The sequence below is a fragment of the Leopardus geoffroyi genome, chromosome D1 (genome assembly GCF_018350155.1).
Source record: "Leopardus geoffroyi isolate Oge1 chromosome D1, O.geoffroyi_Oge1_pat1.0, whole genome shotgun sequence".
In the NCBI taxonomy this organism is placed as follows: domain Eukaryota; kingdom Metazoa; phylum Chordata; class Mammalia; order Carnivora; family Felidae; genus Leopardus; species Leopardus geoffroyi.
In genome coordinates, this window is record NC_059329.1 from 43,565,550 (window position 1) to 43,585,690 (window position 20,141).

The 20,141-nt window shown below is 37.4% G+C and overlaps 1 protein-coding gene across 5 annotated transcripts in view; it reads left to right on the forward strand.

Annotated features, from left to right (window-relative positions):
- The first annotated feature begins 1,678 nt into the window (after positions 1-1,678).
- Positions 1,679-20,141, forward strand: part of NOX4 (NADPH oxidase 4) — a 169,106-nt gene continuing 150,643 nt past the window's right edge. For 2 of the 5 annotated variants that reach the window (XM_045483670.1, XM_045483671.1), the window contains exons 1-2: positions 1,679-1,774; positions 2,968-3,063. In XM_045483670.1, the coding sequence (XP_045339626.1) occupies positions 3,055-3,063 (9 nt within the window). In that variant the 5' untranslated portion in view covers positions 1,679-1,774; positions 2,968-3,054. Of the gene's footprint in view, positions 1,775-2,006; positions 2,314-2,786; positions 2,918-2,967; positions 3,064-20,141 lie in introns of those variants that run through there. The other 3 variants (XM_045483672.1, XM_045483674.1, XM_045483669.1) reach the window with 2 other exon arrangements.

Genomic DNA, 20,141 nt, shown 5'->3' on the forward strand with positions numbered 1-20,141 from the left:
ACAGACCTCGAGATCATGACCTGAGCCGAAGTCGGACACTCAACTGATTGAGCCACCCAGACGCCCCATATGATCTCACTTATAAGGGGAATTAGAGAAAAAACAAAAAAAAAACAAAAAAACCTCAGAAAACTAGATCAGACTTGTGGTTACCAGAAGCAGAGGGTCAGAGGAGAGGGGATTAGAGGAAGGTGGTCAAAAGTACAAACTTCCAGTGATGAGATAAATAAATATTAGAGACATAACATACAACATGATGACCATAGCTAACACTGTTATAGGATATATAGGAGTTAAGAGAGTAAATCCTTCTCATCACAAGAAAAATCCCCCCCTTTTCCTTTTTCTTTATTTTCATTTTATTTTATTCATATATTTCTATACGACATGATGGATGTTAGCTGATCCTATTATTATAATCATTTCACAATATGTAAATCAAACCATCTTATTGTATGCCTTAAACTTCTACAGTGATGTGTGTCAATTTCTCAATAAAATGGGGGAAAAAAGAACTAGATCAATTAAGTCAAGAAAAATTGCCTTTTATTTTACTATTCTTCAATTGCTTCATTCTTCTCCACTCATGGCAAGAACCAAAACGGTTTTCTGGACCTTCTTTACCTCACATCCATTGAACTTATGGCTCTGGGATGGTTACTTAGGGTGTAATTTGAGGAGTACCAGGGTGTCCCAGAATTTGACTTTCCCCAGTGGTGACTCTCCTTGGGTTCTTTGTGTGGTATTTTTTGGGTCCTTTAGATATTACATGGTCAATATGAGTTTATAAACATGGGTTTATTCAATAATAAATTCAATAAGTAATAAATAATAAATTCAATATGAAATTATAAATAACATGCTTCTTATCTCCGGAAAGATTTAAAGCAGTTTTCAGGATTTGATATTGCATGAAACAGGAAAGTCCTTTACCAATGGAAAATGACAGGCTATTAGAAAGTTCTCTGCAAGAAATGTAACCCACACTTGATAGGGATTAATTCAAATTCTGAACTGAGGGTTGCAGTCATTAATCAGTTCATGAAATTAGTGAGGGAAGTACATTGCTGTAGTAAGAGAAGAAATTTCAGTTTCAATTACATATTAAGGCATGTGTTTTAAAATGAATTTTGTTTAAAAAAAAAAAGCTTAAAAGACATGAAATTAGGCTACTAGTGGTTTACCTTTTCTACCACTTGTTGTTAAAGTTTGGAAAGTCCTGATTTCATAAGCTTTTGTTGAACACTTACTGTGTATCCGACATTCTTCTATGTGAATGATTTTTTTTTCTTTCCTAATATTGATAATTTGCGGTGTGCGAAAGGTAGGTAGCCTGTGTCAATGTCATACTCTCCGCACCCTTCACCAGGCCTCTGGCACAACTTTGAGAGGATTCCTATTACTAAACAGACTCTGATACTAGGTAATAAGACGCACATTTCTAAACAGAGTGAATCGGAGCTTCCCTAAAGCCCCTGAGAATGACGTCATCTTTAACCATTAAACCGCCGGGCTCCTTTTTATTCAAAATTTTCTTAAAAGCTTCGCAAGAATGTGGGTTGGGGTAGGGGTGAGGGACTGCGAAGAGGGAGGCAGAGGGAAGCTTTAGGTGAAGGTTGTGAAGGGGCCTTCGTTGGGGTTGGGATGCGTTCCTGAGGTTGGGCGGGAGAAGGGGGATGTTAGTACACAAAAGGCTATTTCCGGCTCAAATTTCGTTCCCGGGCGTCTTTGAGTGGAACTTTTTTGGGGAAAACGACCCGTGCCTAAGAGCTAGGTGCGTGCGAGCGTACGAAGGGGCGGCGGGGTGCCCAGGGTACGGGTATCACTCCCCACATCGTGGTCGGTCTCCGCGAGCCTGCGGGGGGCGCCTCCCAGTCCCCAGCCGGGACATCCTGAACGGCGGCAGCCACAACAACAGGCTCGCCCGCAGACAAAGGGACCGGCGCGGCGGTGCAAACTCGCGCAGCCGGGCGGCGGGGCCGGGGAGCGCGCGCTCCGAGCGCGGCGCCGGGGCCGCCGAGCGCGCAGCGCAGACCCCGCGCGGGCCGCAGCCGCGGCGCCCGGAAGACCCGGCTCCGGGGCGCAGACCCCGCCCGGGCTGGCTCGGCGCCGGCCTCCGCTTCCACTCAGTCTTTGACCCTCCGTCCCCACCCGGCTCCCCCCCCCGCAGGCCGCACAACTGTAACCGCTGTCCCGGCCGCCGCCGCTCCTTCGCGGGCCGGCGGCCGGAGAGCGCAGCGCGGCGGGGCCGGCGGCATGGCTGTGTCCTGGAGGAGCTGGCTGGCCAACGAAGGGGTTAAACACCTCTGCCTGGTAGGATGGCGGGCAAGGCTCTCTCCCTGCGTTTTGTCTGTCGTGCAGCAACTTTGATTCATTCTCTGAGCGTGCGCGGGTGGGAAGTTGGAAGTTTTGCCTCTAATTCCAACATTCTGAACTAACAAAACTTTCCGCTGTTAATACCTGGAGATAATAACGACACCCTCCCCTCACCCCTACTCCAAGTGCATGGGAACTTTCCTGCACACTGTTGGGAGAGCAGATGTGGAGGAAGAGAGATTACTTTCAGTGAACACGAGTTTTTCTTAACCCTTTAAACTTCTTTCCCCCTTTGCTCTTTTCCCGGATTGTTTCTGTTTGGTGTTGCATTTTAACAACATGCCATGCTCGGGACTGGGCGATGTCACTAATTTCTTAGTCTCGTTTTGTGCTGCAGGGGATATTTGCAGATGGTTTAGGAGACCTGCTTGCAACCCAGAATGCTTAATCTCAGGTGCAGGGACTGAGTGAGGTCGGATTTGTTTTCCTCTGAGTGGTCTTCAGTTTGCTGGTTAATTAAGAATGCTTTCTGCAATTACTAATCCAGCTTCCACTGAAAGTATTGTGTCCAACGAATGCACGTGAGGTTTCCACTTATCAGGTAACGTTTATTTTTAATTTTTGTTTTCTCTCTTTCTTTGTGTGATCTAGTTTGTCTGGCTCTCCCTGAATGTTTTGCTTTTCTGGAAAACCTTCCTGCTGTATAACCAAGGGCCAGAGTATCACTACCTCCACCAGATGTTAGGGGTAAGTGGGACTTGGGTGACCTGGTAGAATGTGTTTAAGGCGGGAAGACATTGCTACAAGGCTTGGTCAATTTTTCCATCTATTAAAGAAACATTGGTTGTTCACTTCAGAAAGGTTTGTCATTCTCTAAAGCGGTCAGGTTTTCCTGATGTATTATTTACACTCGTCTATGTTAAAATGATCAACTCTTTTAAGAACCAAAAGATAACTATCTGCTGAAGTCAAAGGAATGAACCTGCAATACCAGGCTAGTAGTACCTGAGAGAAGTTGCTACATCTTGCCAGCTGCCAAGTGCCTTGAAGGATCTGCTTCACCATCAGGACCAGCCAATGACGGGCTTGTAGTTTTTACCAGTCAAGCCTTCAGCCTGCCCATAAGCTTATCCGGAGGATTTCTGTACTGTTTCCTTTTACTGCCAGTTCTCACAAAGTCTGTGTCCAATGCAGTTATTCATTTCTGGGCATTTCTCAACATCTTACCCTAGGTTTCTGGTTGATTATGGTTGCAGGGTTCTGGTCTAATATGAGAATGATTTTGTGCAGAACTTCACTCTGATTTATCTCATGTTGATATTCTTTTCTCTATTCCATGACATTCTGATCTCATTATTTCCACTCCCTTTCTCCTTGACTCCTTAACAAAAGACAGAGGCACTGAGGACTTCTTACTTTGTATTAGGAGATAGCACTTTCTAAGCAACAAGCAAAAAGTATAAAATGTATTAAAAAATTTTGGGATGTCTGAAAAGGTAGATTTTGTCTTTCCTTTTCATTGGGCAAGAGAACCCATTGTGAGTAATAGATCCATGGTTTTCTTTTCCCTAGTTTAATGATTATTTAAAATTGCTATCAGCTCACATGAATTTGGTGGAAGCAGCTTTCCAAAACCTGCTTTACATTTACAGATCTTATTTATCTTTAAGCCACAGCTCTGAGAGTAGTGTGCTTGGTACGTGCTAAGACTGCAATAAATTGAGGCTGAATTAGTTAGCGGGTATTTTTATATAACAGAATACTATTTTTCATTATCTATTGATCACACAATGGATATTTTTAAGTTTAACACCTATTTTTTTAAGAGTTTTTTTGTATTTTTTGTTTTTTTTAGAGCTGTTTAAGGTTCACAGTAAAACTGAGAGTAAGGTACAGAGATTTCCCATATGCTCCCTTACCCCCACACATGCATAGCCTCCCCCATTATCAGCATCCCCAACCAGGGCGATAACATGTTATAATTGATGAACCTAACCGACATGTCATAATCATTGCTCATCTCTGATTTTAACTAATGGGTTAAGAATAATAGTCTCAAAGATTAAACTCATTGCTAACTCTTAAATCTGAAATTTTCTTTCGTTTTTCATCCAACCAACCTTCCATTTAACCAGCAAACTGTTGTGAAACCTGCACTTTTCAAATGGGTACATACAGAGTAAGAGCTTGCCCCTGGCTTCAAGTTGCTTATAGTCTAATGGAAAATCAAACAAGTAAATACTTATAATTGAAGAAACAACTTAAGAAAATTTTTTTCTAATAGACATATAAAGGTCTGCTGACTTATCTTTTTAATTTTTTTTTTCCCCTAGAAAGTCCCCCTTAGGTGTGAATTAGTGAACACGAGATTTTTCAGTAGGAGATAGCTGGCCTATTATGTAACTATATGAATAACTTGGAGAAAACTCTAAAGAGTTATGATGGTAAATTTTGCTATCAAAAGTGGTACATTTTCACCAGGAGATATTTGTATTAAAATAAAATCTAAGAATAGACAAGTTGGAAGCCACAACTGAGTATTGGATCTCACTCTATGACATTTGTATAAGCTAAAATAATAACTTACTTACAAATTATGTTGGAAACCGAGTTAATTTTTCTGAACTTGGATGCGGTGTGATAACCTGAAATTTATTTTTGTTGACAAGTCAGATATGATGAAGAATATACACATACACACACATATAACCCAACTAATAAAAAAAAAAAAAAAACAACGCTATGTGTGTTTTGCCTCTCTCTACTTCCATCTTACATTAGTGCTTTTGTTTGAATAATATGACAGGCTAGTGAGGTACAATGGTGAGGCCTGCAGACCAGCTGGCACACAGGAAAGGCTCAATAAATATTCATCAGATGAATAAAGAAAAAATGATAAAAGGACTAAATGGAAAACTATGAGTAAAAAATACAAGAAACAGATTAAAGAAGAGAGAGGTCTTTGTAAATTAGTTTTTTTTTAATTTTTATTTTTTAATTTTTTAAAATATTTTTTAAAATGTTTACTTATTTTTGAGAGAGAGACAGAGCGTGAGCAGGGGAGGGGCAGAGAGAGAGGAAGACACAGAATCTGAAGCAGGCTCCAGGCTCTGAGCTGTCAGCACAGAACCCAATGCTGGGCTTGAACCCTTGAACCCTAGAACCAAGAGGTTATGACCTGAGCCAAAGTAGGACGCTTAACCGACTGAGCTACTCAGGTGTCCTGTAAATTAGGTTTTATGGAAACATAAGAATGATTGTATCATAGTGAGCTGACCCTTAAGCCATCCTGTCAGGAGTCAACATTGTATGAAAAGTCACCATGGGGAAGGATGGTTTTTCTTCTTGGCATCCTGCTGAAATGTGAAAGATGACTTCCAAACTTCTCACTTTTCAGTAATCACCTATTGAGTTTTCTAGGCATTAATTTATCTAAATCATTTTGGAATATTTTCAGTCTATATTACTCTACTTTTTAGTGAAAAAGGAACTCTATAATTTAACTATTTGCTTTATGAAGGAGGATTTAATTTTATTTGTCCTAAGCTTATCTTTCCTAATCTTTTGATTATTATGGTATTACTTCATAGTATAAGAATTTGTAGGCATTTTTCAAATTGCAAAGAAAATAGAGTATAACAATAAGATATAATTAATTTTTAAATAAATATTTCTGGCTCCCATATTTTACATGTTTAATAACTATGCTTCATTATTATTAACTTAAGGTCACAGATAGAGTGTCTTTGGGCCTACTAAACACTCATAAGAACAAGGTCCCACTGTGATGAATTTTAGAAAGCCTGAAAAGAACATAATAAGTATTCTGATATTATTAAGTGTCTTTAAGGTGAATCCTAGGTTCATAAAAATCATGATGGTATTCCTGGAAATGAATTTGCTTCCACTAGAAGACACAAATGGAAAAAGTACCTCCAGTTGTTGAATATTTTGATAATAACATTGAGTATAAAGGTTGCTGTTACTCATCTTTAAAAGTAAGGTAATAATAAAGTTGCACTAGTATTAGGGGAAGGAAGGGTCCACAGAATATAGCCCATTTGCAAGAAGGCATAGATATTGAGAAGTAGTTAATTCTTAGTAGGTTGAGATCTCTGCTTTCTACTGAAAAACAACTATTCAACTGTTCCTTTATTACTATGATATAGCAGGCACTTTACAAATGTTTTTGTTTATGCGAGGAAACTATTCTTCCCATTTTACACATAGGAAAATGTAGGCTGAGGAAGCTGGCAACTTGTTCAGTGTCAGAGCTAGGATGTGAATACAGTCCTGCCTGACCTTTTTTGCTTTTTGCTCAGGCTACGCAGCTTTTCTAAATCACTTCACTGGCTCATCTCTGATACTTATGCCACTGGTTGCTGTTACTCATCATCATTGCTGCCCAATAGAAATGTAGTATGAGTCATATGCAATTAAAAATTTTCTATAGCCCACTAGAAAAGTAAAAAGCAGTGGCATTAAATTTAATAATTTATTTTATTTTAAACAATAATAATATCCAAAGTATTGTAATAGATTGAAGTATTAAACATGTAGTCAGTATTTTTAAAAATATTCATGAGATATTCTATATGCTGTTGCCTACTCTTTGAAATATAGTATGCATTTTACACTTGTGCACATGAAAATTCAGTCACCAAATTTTCCTCAGAAATACTTGACCTGTGTTTAGATTTTGTAAAATTCTACAAATCAAAAAGTGAATGAATCCACATACCCACATTGTTCCAAACTTATTTAAACATTTTCTGATAACACAAAGGAGTGTCAGCTCTTAATTAATTAATTAATTAATTTGTACAGTTTATTTATTTTGAAAGAGAGAGAGAGAGAGAGAAAGAGAGAGAGAGAGAAAGAAAGAGAGCCTAGCGTGGGTGGGGGAGGAACAGAGAGAGAGAGAATCCCAACCTGGCTCCACGCTGTCAGCCCAGAGGTGAGGCTGACGCGGGGCTGGAACTCATGGACCACGAGATCATGACCTGAGCCAAAGTCAAGAGTTGGATGCTTAACGAACTGAGCCACCCAGGCTCCCCTCAGCTTTAAGTTTAAATTAAAAAAAAAATTAATAAACCTAAAAACTCAGTTTCTTGGTAGGTGGGCCTACATACACTTCAAATGCTCAGTAACTCCCTGCAGTGCGTGGCTCCATCTTGGACAGTGTGAGTGTAGACTGTGGGGGAAAATATTCCTACTTTCATGGTCATATGCATGTATCATTTCGTTTTACAGCAAACAGCTGGCCACTAACCAGCCCAATAAAAAGACATCGGGATGTGGGTAGTTTTCTTGCTCTCTGTCTCCAAAACAGGAGTTGATATTGGATGGGAAGTTGTGGGCTCTAGTTATTGGTGTGTAACTATAAACAGATCTCTTACTTCTCTCTAAATATCAGAACTTTTTGGTGGTGGGAACCTTTGAGAATGAAGGTAAAATCATTTAATTCTCAGAACCAGTGTACCCATTTTTTTATTTTTTTATTTTTAAAAGATTGGGTGATTGTTCAGACCAGAATTAACTATTAAAACAATTGCATAAGAATTGATAGAAAAAAGAAGATCTAAACTGATGGAAGATAAAATAACATTGAGGTTAATGTATCTTAAGGAGTTTTCATCATGACTGTTCTTTCCCAGGCTGGTCTGACCCAGACCTGGAGGCAGCATGGTCACGGCTGGTTTATGCCTGAGTTAATGTGCTAATCAGACTGTGTACTTCCTAGGAGATGTTTAATTATGACATGCTGTGAGTTTTGGAATCTTAAAATTAAGCTATGAAGAAACGAAAGTCTTTTGAGGGAAGCAAAACAACACACACACATACATACGCACACACTCACACACAACCAAACAATAACCCCCTCCTACTTCCCATAACAACCTTTTAAATAAAGGAGTACTTTGATTTTTTAAGATGACATCTATTTTTGATTTATTTATTTTCAAGGAATGGAAAATATGATTGCTTGTACTTTACTAGAAAGTCCTAATGTGTTGTGACCAACTCAGAACTTTTCGTTTCCTAGATTTTTTGAAATGTTGGAGCAGTTCAACTCAAAATATTATCCATAGAAGCCTTCATACTCAAGTTCACCTGTTTCTGAGTTATATTTCTGACATTTAATAATTAACAGATATAATTTAAATGATAAGAACATGTTAATTTGAAAAGAGAATGTGTTTTATGGTACCAGATTCAATGTGTCTTCATTTTATACCTTTTTCCTCCTAAACTAACATTTGTTTAATGACTGTTTAATTTCATCCCAGTTATTCTCATGGTGCCATAATGAGAAATTTAATTTTGTTGCTTTGTCACACAGTTATTATTTTATTTTTTTAAAGTATTTTATTTTTAAGTAATCTCTACACCCAGCATGGAGCTTGAACTTACAACCCTGAGATCAAGAGTTGTAGGTTCTACTGATGGAGCCAGCCAGGTGCCCCTCACAATTATTATTTTAGATCTGCTGCATGGTCATGAAGATCTTCTTCTCTTTTTTTTTAACCCCCCCCCCAAAAAAAAATGTTTATGTATTTATTTTGAAAGAAAGAGAGAGAGGGGCAGAGCACAAGCCGGGGAGGGGCAGACACAGAGGGAGGCAGAGAATCCCAAGCAAGCTCTAGGCTATCAGCAGCACAGAGCCCAAAGTGGGGCTCCATCTCACAAACAGTGAGGTCATGACCTGAGCCAAAATCGAGAGTTGGACGCTTAACCTACTGAGCCAGGTGCCCCTCATTTTTTAACTTTGATTGAGATATGTATGTTAATTGAAAGAGAGCTGTGAGCACTGAGATTTTTTTCTAGTCTTGGTGATGATCTTTCTTTGGTCAATCATTATCGTCTCAAAAGTCCTAGAAGTTCTATCATAATTAACAATTTTCTGAGACAGAAATCTGATGTCATGTGAATTTGTTAAGGTCAAAGATTAGAGTCTCTGTACAAATGGACCTAGGATTTTAAGTTGGTATTGGTTTCATAGCTGACCCAGGTGGCTTTAGTTCTGTTGAGAAGGAGTATATACCATCTATTATTTTCTAGAAAAGGCTTGATCATTAATTCTTTCCATTTATTGCACAAAATATAATAGTTACTACCTAGATTTGCCCAGGTATGTATTGTGGTTTCAATGCAGGAGATATTTTCAACTGAATAGTTCTTTGTGTTTTTTGTTTGTTTGTTTCTAGCACTCTATTATTTGAAAATGATTTACTTCCTCTTTATAAACAGGTGAAATGACTTACATTTCATTGATGCAATCATATTCTTAAACTGTTTATGGTAGATAGAGAATTGTAGAATTTTAGAATTGGAAGTAAGCTTTGGTATCTTAGATTTCTTCCTCATTTTCTCAATCAGAAAAATTCAGTTAAAGTGATTTGCTCATCATCACCCACTGAATGAGTGGCTTGGTCACTTTTCTGGTCCATTAATCCTCTCGGTCCAATATTCAGTCCGTTAAGTTGACAATACATGTGCACAAATTAAACACCACACTGTATAGACCACTAGCTTTCCATCTTAAGTGAACTGATATTTAGATGTTTAGCAATTTAAGAAGTCAAGGAAAATTACTGATTTACCCTCAAGATAACATTATTTTCAGCATTATAGTTGTTTTAGATTTGTCTCAGACAAATAATTAAGGTATTATGAGACTTATTTTTATTTCAATTATTTCTGTTTTCATTATATTCATCAGACTTTTAGCAATGTTTAACTTCCTTATTATATACATCTGAATGCCCTCTGTATAATTTTCTTTTATCAATACCATCCAAAACAGTATAGAATTGGGAGGTGGAATTAAAATCAGAGATTTTCAAATCTTTCTTCATTTTGTTATTAATAATATTAGTAACATTAATAGCAGATTACATTCATTGAGGACTGTCTTGATAGCAGGTTTTAGTCTAATAGCTTTGTATGGACTAATTTGTTTAATCTTTCTATACATCCTGTGGATATACTTTTTTTTAATGTTTATTTATTTTGAGAGAGAGAACAAGAGAGCATGAGCAGGGGAGGGGAAGAGAGAGAGGGAGAGAGAAACCCAAGTAGGCCCCACACTGCCACTGCAGAATCCAGCATGAGGCTCAAACTCATGAACATACCATGAGATCATGACTTGAGCTGAAATCGGGAGTCGGACACTTAACTGACTGAGCCATCCAGGCACCCTAAGGAGTAGATATTTTTAATTTTTCAGCTGAGAAACTGAATTAGGGAAATTCTGTAACTTGTTACTGACTGACAGAGGTGGGACTTCAACCCAAACATCCTGGTTCCAGAACTTGTATTATTATTATTTTTTTAACGTTCACTTATTTATTTTTGAGAGAGAGAGAAAGAGAAAGAGCAAGCGAGGAAGGAGCAGAAAGAAAGGGAGAGAGAGACTCCCAAGTGGGCTCTGCACTGCCAGCCCAGAGCGCATTGTGGGGCTTGTTCTCATGAACCCTAAGACCATGACCTGAGCTGAAATCAGGAGTCGGAAGCTTAACTGACTGAGCCACGCAGGCGCCCCAGTATCCACAATTTAATGGAACTGTCTGATGTGACTGTAATCGAGCAATGTGGTAAAAGACCTTGTGAGAAGTAGTTTCTTTAGTGTTTTGGCAGAGTGGGACTAGAGAAAAAGTAGATTAAGGAGGAGATGGGCTTTGCATGAGCAGTAGAATGTTTACGATTTTAGAAATTGGAAACTTGAATTTGACATTGATGCCTATCTATGGATAAATGAATCAAACGCAAGTTCTATGGGGAACTTGCTTTAAATTACATGCTTTAATGGTTTTCATGAACTAGGAAATTGTTAAAGGTCTCCAGACGCATACCAAGGATATCAGAGTTAAAGGCAAGAAGAGATGAGTGATGTACACAAAGTGAAAGTATTTTATAACCTGAAATTAAAAAAAAAAAAAACAAGTAGGCACTTCAACACTAAGATAAATCTAAGAAATGATTTGTGGTGAATGCCTTTCTGACTATATTCCTTTTTCCTATGATAGGATTATCAAATAGCTGATTTCAAAGTGCAAGTAATTTCATTTCATGTGATCTTCAAAAGCTCAGGTGCATAGGAAGGATATGAAATGGTAGTGATCCAAACAAGTTTCTTTTTTTTCCATGCTACACTTTTGATTCTCTTTGCTAACTTCCTCCCCTACGCCCCAAATGCTCTGCCTTATGCCTTCTAATTAGCATCTTACCTGAGTAACTGGCTGTCACCTTACCTTGAATGAGGACATTGGTTTCCAGGCTGGTGAGGGTGCCCCAAGAGAATTGTGGAACAAGAAAAGAAGAACCACCTCTTGAGAATATGTTGAAACAGGGTGATAAGAGTACTCTTACCTCTCACTGATTTCCCTTGGCCAAGTTGCTTTTGAGAAGTTACTTTGGGCCTTTAAGCTTTGTTAATTCTCTTAGTCTGAAAAGCATGGACCCAAAAACACATTTGTAAAGTGCTTTGAGTCACGCAAACAAAGGTGAAGAATACTTTTTTCTTTCTCTCTCTCCCCCCCGCCCCACCCGCCCTTATAGCTCAGACTATCGAAAGGCAAAACTAACAAAGTTTCATCAGTGGTCTATATTAATGGATTCCAGTTGGAAAAAGAAATGACTCATATTAAGCCACAAGAATTCAGAGCTTCAATATGAATGTTCTTCTTCACTTGAGAACTAGCCTTTGCTGTTGGGCATTGTCTGTATCCCATTTGTTACCTCCCATGGAATTTTTCTGTAGGGCTTGGGCTTGGCTTGGACTGTGTAGAACCCATCACTGAATTATTCATTTTGATCTTGCACATTTTATAAAATGTAAGAGGGGAGGAATGAGTCAAATGAACATCTTGGAAGAGCTTATACTTACAATGGGTCTATAAGTTTACTTAATTTTGCTTTGCCCGAAGAAAACCAGTCTTGTACTTGTTTTAAAGCTTGAACATGTCATTCTTTTTTTTTTTTTTTTAATGTTTATTTTTGAGAGAGAGAGCAAATAAGCAGGGGAGGGGAAGAGAGAGAAGGAGACACAGAATCTGAAACAGCCTCCAGGCTCTGAGGTGTCAGCACAGAGCCCAATGTGGAGCTTGAACTCATGAACTATGAGATCATGACCTGAGTCGAAGTTGGATGCTCAACCAACTGAGCCACCCAGATGCCCCTTGAACATGTTGTTCTTAAAGAAGACAATATATCTTGTTAAACCCACAGATTTTAGATATATGAAATTTAATTCATTGAAGTCTTATATGACATGTGTTCTAATTCTTGTTAAAACCAAGTGTCTGTGATCACCTTTTCCTCAGCATGGACTATTAGTTTAAATTTCAAATATAGTAATAACTGTGAAGATTCCAAAATATCAATGGAAACAATATAATGTAATGAAAAGAACATGGATTTTGTAGACAAACTGACCAAGTTTGTCATGACTTTGCCTTTTAAGAAATGTGTTTTTAAGTAATATATTGAAATAGTTTCAAACATAAGAAAAGCTTATGTTTCCTCAATTTTAAATTGAGAATTATAATATTAAGTTGAACTACATAAAAATTCCAGTATTAAAATGTTCTGTCTTACAAAAATGGCAGTTTAACATAGTTTAACCTAATACTTCTTGTAGGGTTTTGTTTTGTGTTTTGTGTAGAGGATTGAGTAGGATGAGGAAGAAATGAGTATGAGGCCTTCAAAAATCATGACTTCCCGGAGCTCCTGAGTGGCTTAGTCAGTTAAGTATCCACCTTTGGATCAGGTCATGATGTCACAGTTTGTGGGTTCGAGCCCCCATCAGGCTGTCTGCTGTCAGTATGGAGCCTGCTTGAGATCCTCTGTCCCCATCTCTCTTTGCTCCTCCCCCACTGGTTCTCTCTCTCTCTCTCTCTCTCTCTCTGTCTCTGTCTCTCAAAAATAAATAAACTTAGAAAAAGGAGTATGACTTCCCTTTCTGGGAAGTTGTAGTAGACAATGCTGGAATCATTTCTTTCAGGCTACATTTTGAAGTTAAAAATGTTTTGATGTTGAAATCTGTTTATAAATGGTTGCTAATGACTAAAAATTCTAGCACTGAAGAGAAATTAACTCAACTCATTTCATACAATATATACCTTCTAAATTATTTAAAGAGATTTTGCAGGTGGCAGTATGTTTTTCTTTCTGTTTATTTATTTTGAAAGGTAGGGGATCATGGGCAGGGGAGGGTCAGAGAGGGAGAGAGAGAACCCCAAGTAGGCTCCGCAGTGAAGAGTGCCATAAGGGGCTTGAACTGACGAACCATGAGATCATGACCTGAGCCAAAATCAAGAGTTATATGCTTAACTGACTGAGCCACCCAGGTGCCCTGTTTATCTTTTCTATAATTCATTCCACTCTATCCACCTATCTTTTACATGTTCTCTCCTAGATTAATTCATTTCCTATACTTCTAAGTCTGATGTTGTATGTATCATTGTTTCTTTTCCCGTAACTGTTATTTTAATACAACTGTTTTTTATTTTAATTTTTTTTAATGTTTATTTATTTTTGAGAGAGACAGAGACAGAATGCGAGTGGGTTAGGGGCAGAGAGAGAGGGAGACACAGAATCTGAAGCAGGCTCCAGGCTCTGAGCTGTCAGCACAGAGCCCGACATGGGGCTCGAACTCACAAGCTGTGAGATCACGACCTGAGCCGAAGTCGGTCACTCAACCGACTGAGCCACCCAGGAGCCCCTTACCATAACTGTTTATATGACTTTTTGTTTGTTTGTTTGTTTAAATGGTTAATATTATGGGCAACACAGAAGAAAAAAGCCATGGGAATACAGAAATTAAATAATACTTAAAATATTTGCTGCTTTCATCCCTTTAGTCATCAAGTAACCTTTAGATTTCTCACTGCAAACCAGTAAATACAACTGAGTGTCCATTTTTAGAAGTGCTCCATGTTTGACATCACCTCCACCTTCATCTTAATCTCACTAAAAACCATATTAACGAGTATATAGAAAGATCCTATGGTGTGTTACAATTTGAACAGGTTAGTTGTCCTTCAGTTTGGTGATATTTAATGTTGAGACCCATTTAAGTTGTAGTAGTGGTAAAGAACCAGTAACTGTTCTCACGCCCTCCCATGATCCCAGTAGTTCTTCTGTTCATTAACTGGAACCCCCCATCCCTTGCCAGCTGTAATGTCACTCATTATAACTTGCCCTCTTTCCTGTTCCTGCCTGGTTCTGTCCCATCCTGTTCTGTCCTATCTCATCCTGTCCTGTTCTGTCTTGTCCTGTCCCGCCCTGTCCTGTTGCATCCTATTTTGTCTTCTACTGTCCTTTCCTATCCTATATTGTCCTGTTGATCCTGAACTTTAAATAAATATTTTCTCGTTTATCAAAAGTCTGGAAAAAAGAGGCCAGTAGCTTAATGTTCTTCTGAAAGGTATCACCTTAAGCCATGGAAATATTTGCAACATAATTTATAAATATTTGTCATGTATTTTATGAAAATAATGCATATGATTAAGGGGAAAAATGGAAAAATGAACAAAAGTTGAAATAAAAGGAAAGCAGCCTTTCATATTTTCATTATTTAAAGATAATATTACTCCTCAAACATTACTTTTAAGACTTTTCCCATTCCATTTTCTTTGGAAAACAATCTTTCTTGTGACTTTCAAACTTATTAAATCTTTTTCATATTTACTATAGAAAATGAGAGAAAATGCAAAATAAGTCATTTATATCTCAGCACCCACGCATAACCACTGTGAACATTTTGGTGTATTTCCTAAATACAAGGTTTTGTTTTTGTTTTTTTTAATAATATGATCGTTCATGGAGCACCTGGCTGACACAGTCAGTAGAGCATGTGACTTTTTTTTTTAATATTAAAAAAAAAATTTTAATCTTTATTTATTTTTGAGAGACAAAGAAAGAGAGCACGAAGTGGGGAGGGGCAGAGAGAGAGGGAGACAAAAAATCCGAAGCGGGCTCCATGCTGTCAGCACTAGCCTGATGCCTGATGTGGGGCTGGAACTCAGGAACCACAAGATCATGACCTGAGCCAAAGTTGAATGCTTAACCCACTGAGCCATCCAGGTGCCCCAAGCATGTGACTCTTGATCTCAGGGTCCTGAGTTCCATTTTGGGCATGGAGCCTACTTAAAAAACAAACAAAAACAAAAACACACAATACTATGATCATTTAGAATAAACAATTTTGTATTTTCCTTTTAACATTTAGTGTTAAATATTACATTAGATTTATTTCTATTGTTATAGATTATGAAGCTTACATTATTAAACATACATTTTTTATTTTTAATATTTCACTAAATAAATACAAATACACCTATCTTAAACATTCCCAAATTTGTGCCTGGGTGGCTCAGTCGGTTAAGTGTCCAACTTCGGCTCAGGTCGTGATCTCACGGTCCGTGGGTTCGAGCCCCGCGTCGGGCTCTGTGCTGACAGCTCAGCCTGGAGTCTGCTTTGGATTCTGTGTCTCCCTCTCTCTCTGTTCCTCCCCTGCTCATACTCTGTCTCTCTCTGTCTCAAAAATAAATAAAAACATTAAAGAAAAAATTTTAAAAAAGAATTCCCAAATTTTTAGACATCCAGTTGGCTTCTGTTCACTATTCTAGAAAATGCTGTGAAAAACATTGTGGGGAGCCCAGGGGGCTCAGTTGGTTAAGTGTCTGACTCTTGATTTTGACTCAGTTCATGATCTCATGGTTTGGGAGTTTGAGTCCCATGTCGGGCTTCGTGCTGACAGTATGGAGCCTGCCTGGGATTCTCTCTCTCTCCCTCTCTCTCTCTGCTCCTCCCCTGTTCATGCTGCATGCTCTCTCAAAATAAATAAATAAAGTTAAAAAAAATCATTGTACAGAATACCCCCCTCTGTTTTTATAATTATTTCCTTTTGCTATGTTATTAGAATTTCAAAGTATAATAACTCATTTAATTATACTTACTGTGAATTTCTTATTGTAATCTATCTGTTTAGTTCTTGGTACTTAATTGTTAAAATAAAGTACATTTCAAAAGAAATACATACTTCTGTACCTTGAATACTGGTGTCACAATAGAAAAAAAATTAGAAACTCCTCTTTACATCTAAGAGGTAACTAATGACTTCTGTATAATCTATAAACATAGAATCTATATAATCTGTGTTAATCTAGTCTGCATCTATCTCTCTCTATATATGCCTATATGTACAAATACACATATATGCACCTGCATATTAATTCAGCAATATATTATGGATATTGTTATTTAATTTCCATTATACAAGTTTAACTTATTTCCAATGGCTAAATACTATCCCATAATGTGTAGTTAATTTGTTGTATATTTCTCCACTGTTAGTCATTTTAGTTGTATTTGTTTTGTTTTTATATCACATACCATACTGCAGTGAGAATCCTTGTAGAAGTTTACATGCACACTTGGACAAGTATGTCTGTGTGCTGCTTTTTTTTTTTTTTTTTTTTTTTTTTTTTTTTTAAGAAATTCCAACATGAGTTATTTTGGACCTATTAAGTGTTAGCTTTTTAGGGAAAAAAAGATTATTTTTGATTTATACTTCCTCTCCTATGCCGATTTATCATCTTACATTTGATGGAATGTGTTGTTCTACACTGTAAGTTGACCAGTTAAACTCTGAAGAATTTGTTGGAAGAGTCTAATGTGTAAATATGTATGTATCAGGAAGTTTAGACAGATAGTCTGTACCAAACAGTCCATTCATTCAGTCCATTTTACTGAGCACCTACTCTCTCAGGTATTTTGGCCATTTTGATGCATCCAGAATTCTTTTTCTTAGAATTGACAGCTTCTTCTTGGAGACGGTTTTTCATTTTGTTTTGTTTTGATTTCCTCTAAAGAAAGACTAGAAGAAATTCACCTGGATTCAAAGTTGAAAGCTAGGGTTAAAAGACAAGCCGAGTTAGCTAACTAGATTGCTAGTGTTTTGAGGGCAAAGATAGCACTTAAAGATAGCTTTATAGATTCAATGAAGAAGAGTTATTAACAAATAGGATTGAGTTCAGGAGGAGTAAAATAGAAATGCTTAATTGACACTCGTGTGAGAAAAATCTTAATATTGAAATCCTATATTCAGTCCATGAGTTTTAATATATGTCATTATGGATAGTCTGATTGCAGTCTTAACCAAGTGAGAGCGTACCATTGCTATGACTCTTGTTTCCTTACAAAAATTATTCCATGCATTCAAGCCACTAGTATATCTGTTTTGGCTTCTAAATCTTAGGAGGAATGTTGAGAAATTAAAAATGGTTTAAAGATGAGGAAGAATGATGCAAGGTTTTGGAATGATTGTTTCTGATGAAGAGTAGCTGAGGGTGACTAAATAAATATTCAGTAATTGTGATCAGATGTGCTGGATCTGCGATGGAGGAGAAACAGGGTCTGTCTCAGCTTTCCAGCCACCCATGCTCTACAAAATACATGCCATTCCTTGGTGCCTTTCCCTGTGCATGAATAATTCCTGCAGGAGGAAGAAATGTAGCAATGACATGAAAGCAAATGCACTGTAATTCTTGAGATCCTTGTTCTTGTGCTGTAGATAGGAGTAGAAGATAAGAGAGAGATAAGCAGTGAACATCCACAGGAATGTAAAGGGTGAATTAAAAAAAAAATCCATTTTGTCAGCTAAAAAGGTCAAACCATTTTTATTTGATATATTTTTACCTTTTAGAATAGGTCTATGAGAGAAAGTGGAGGAGGTTTTTATTATTGTTTTGTTAAGTTCTGCAATTCTACATTTTAGAGACAATGACCTTGGTAGAGGTCACAGGTATTAGCTGTGATAAAAATGCCATACCTCTTAATCTGGTGACCTGTTCAGTAGACAGCATTGCCTGTAGAAAGCCAGGAATGTGTTCAATGCAATTCTGGATCCCATTTATGTTGAACTTTAACTTTTGTAGACAGACACATGGTCTAGAAGTGAATCTCTTCTGTTCTCTGGGCTTTTGGCACAGGAAAAACAAGGTGGACAAAATCCGGACAGAAATACCATGTTACAATCCTGCTTTCTCTCTATGTAAGAGCTACATTTCTTTCTGAGTTATAATAGACTTCTAAGGAAAGACTACATTCCTACTGTAGTCCTACTGAAAATGAAAGAAAGTTTATTTCTAGAAAGGGTAGAATGAAGGGTGATGACATATAAAAGAAAGATTTGAGTTAAGCATAAGGAAATATGGATGTAAAGTCAGGATGACTTCTGTTCTTTTAGTGGTCCCTTTAATTATATGGAAACAAATTTTTTCCTCCAGCTTCTTTCTTTAGAGACAGTGTTAAAAAAAAAAAAAGGATTATAGATTGGAAGAGAGGTCAACTTGAGTCAAAAATTACATCATAGTTAAAAGTTTCCAGGGCAGTTAGTTGACAGAAACCAGCTAGGATCATTTGGCATGAATTATAGCTTATAATGGAATAAGGGACATTCATGAGCTTTTGGATATACCCCAAGACCACTGAATTGGTAGTTTATTGTAGAATTTTTTTAAAGAAATAATTACTCCAATTATTATTAACTGCTTTCTGATAGCTCATGGCATTTTATCCATTATTTTCATATGAAACTGTGTCAAAATAGGTAGTCAACTTTTGAAGTAACCTTTCATTGAAATATCATTTTTTTAATCCTTAAGTACAATCTTGTCTGCATGAAATAGCTATCATATTCTAAATTTATATCTCTTTTATAATATATTAATGGTACAAAGTGAAATTTAAACTATGACCAAAAGTTTGATTTAGAGGTATAGGAAAACTAAATTGTTCTGATTGTCTGTCATGGTTACTATAAAGACAATAAAAAATACCATTGCTTTGGAAAATTCTGTAGACTACTTTATGGGGTTTTCTCACTTTGTTCATGTAACTGTCTCATGGTTACTTTTCTTTGGCTTTCATTGCTAAAAGCATATTTTCCTCAAGGAGTACTTTTTCAAGACAATTTTCACTATTAACAAGCATGAATTTTTGAGGTCCCTAACAACATGAGGCGGTTTGGGCATTGCCATTTTGCAGTGCTGCCACTCTCTAACTTTGGGGGGGGGGGCACAAGGAGATAAACAGGTAAAATATTACAATATAATGTGTAAAGTTCTGTAGAGGAAATGTGGAGGTTGGAAGAGGTGGAATGCTATCACAAACAGAAGGAATGGCAATGCATGAGCTATGGATGGGGAATGGAGATACGGGGTGAAACTTGGAATGACTAGTCTGGGTAATGCATCCAGGAGCAGCATTAAATATAAAAGTATAGCCAGTTGGCCCTATGAGGAGAGAGAGAGGGAGTGAGAGAGGGAGAGAGAGAGAGAATCCCAAGCAGGCTCTGTGCTGTCAGCACAGAGCCCAAAGTGGGACTCGATCCCATGAATCATGAAATCATGACCTGAGCTGAAACTTCCCATTTGAGAGCAAAATGTTCATTTGAAAGTTAATTTACCAGAAAAGTTTTTTTTTTTTTTTTTTTTTTTTTTTTTTGCAAGTCAACTATTTCCACGGGATTTTGTTACACTTTAATAGGTCTGTCAAACACTTGGATGGAGAGGTGGAAAACATGAATGTAAAGTTTCAGCTAAAGCAAAATTGAGAAGAAAATAATATCAGAATATAGTATCTATACCCAATATGATAGAACAGTCTAAAACCATATCATTCTTGCATATATATATGCTCTCTCTCACCTTCATTTTTTTTTTTTTTTTTTTCCACTGTAGGATAGGGGTCATTGCTTTGTAGTAACTCATGGGAGAAATCTCTTATGTTGTAAACTCAAGATGAGCCATTATGTA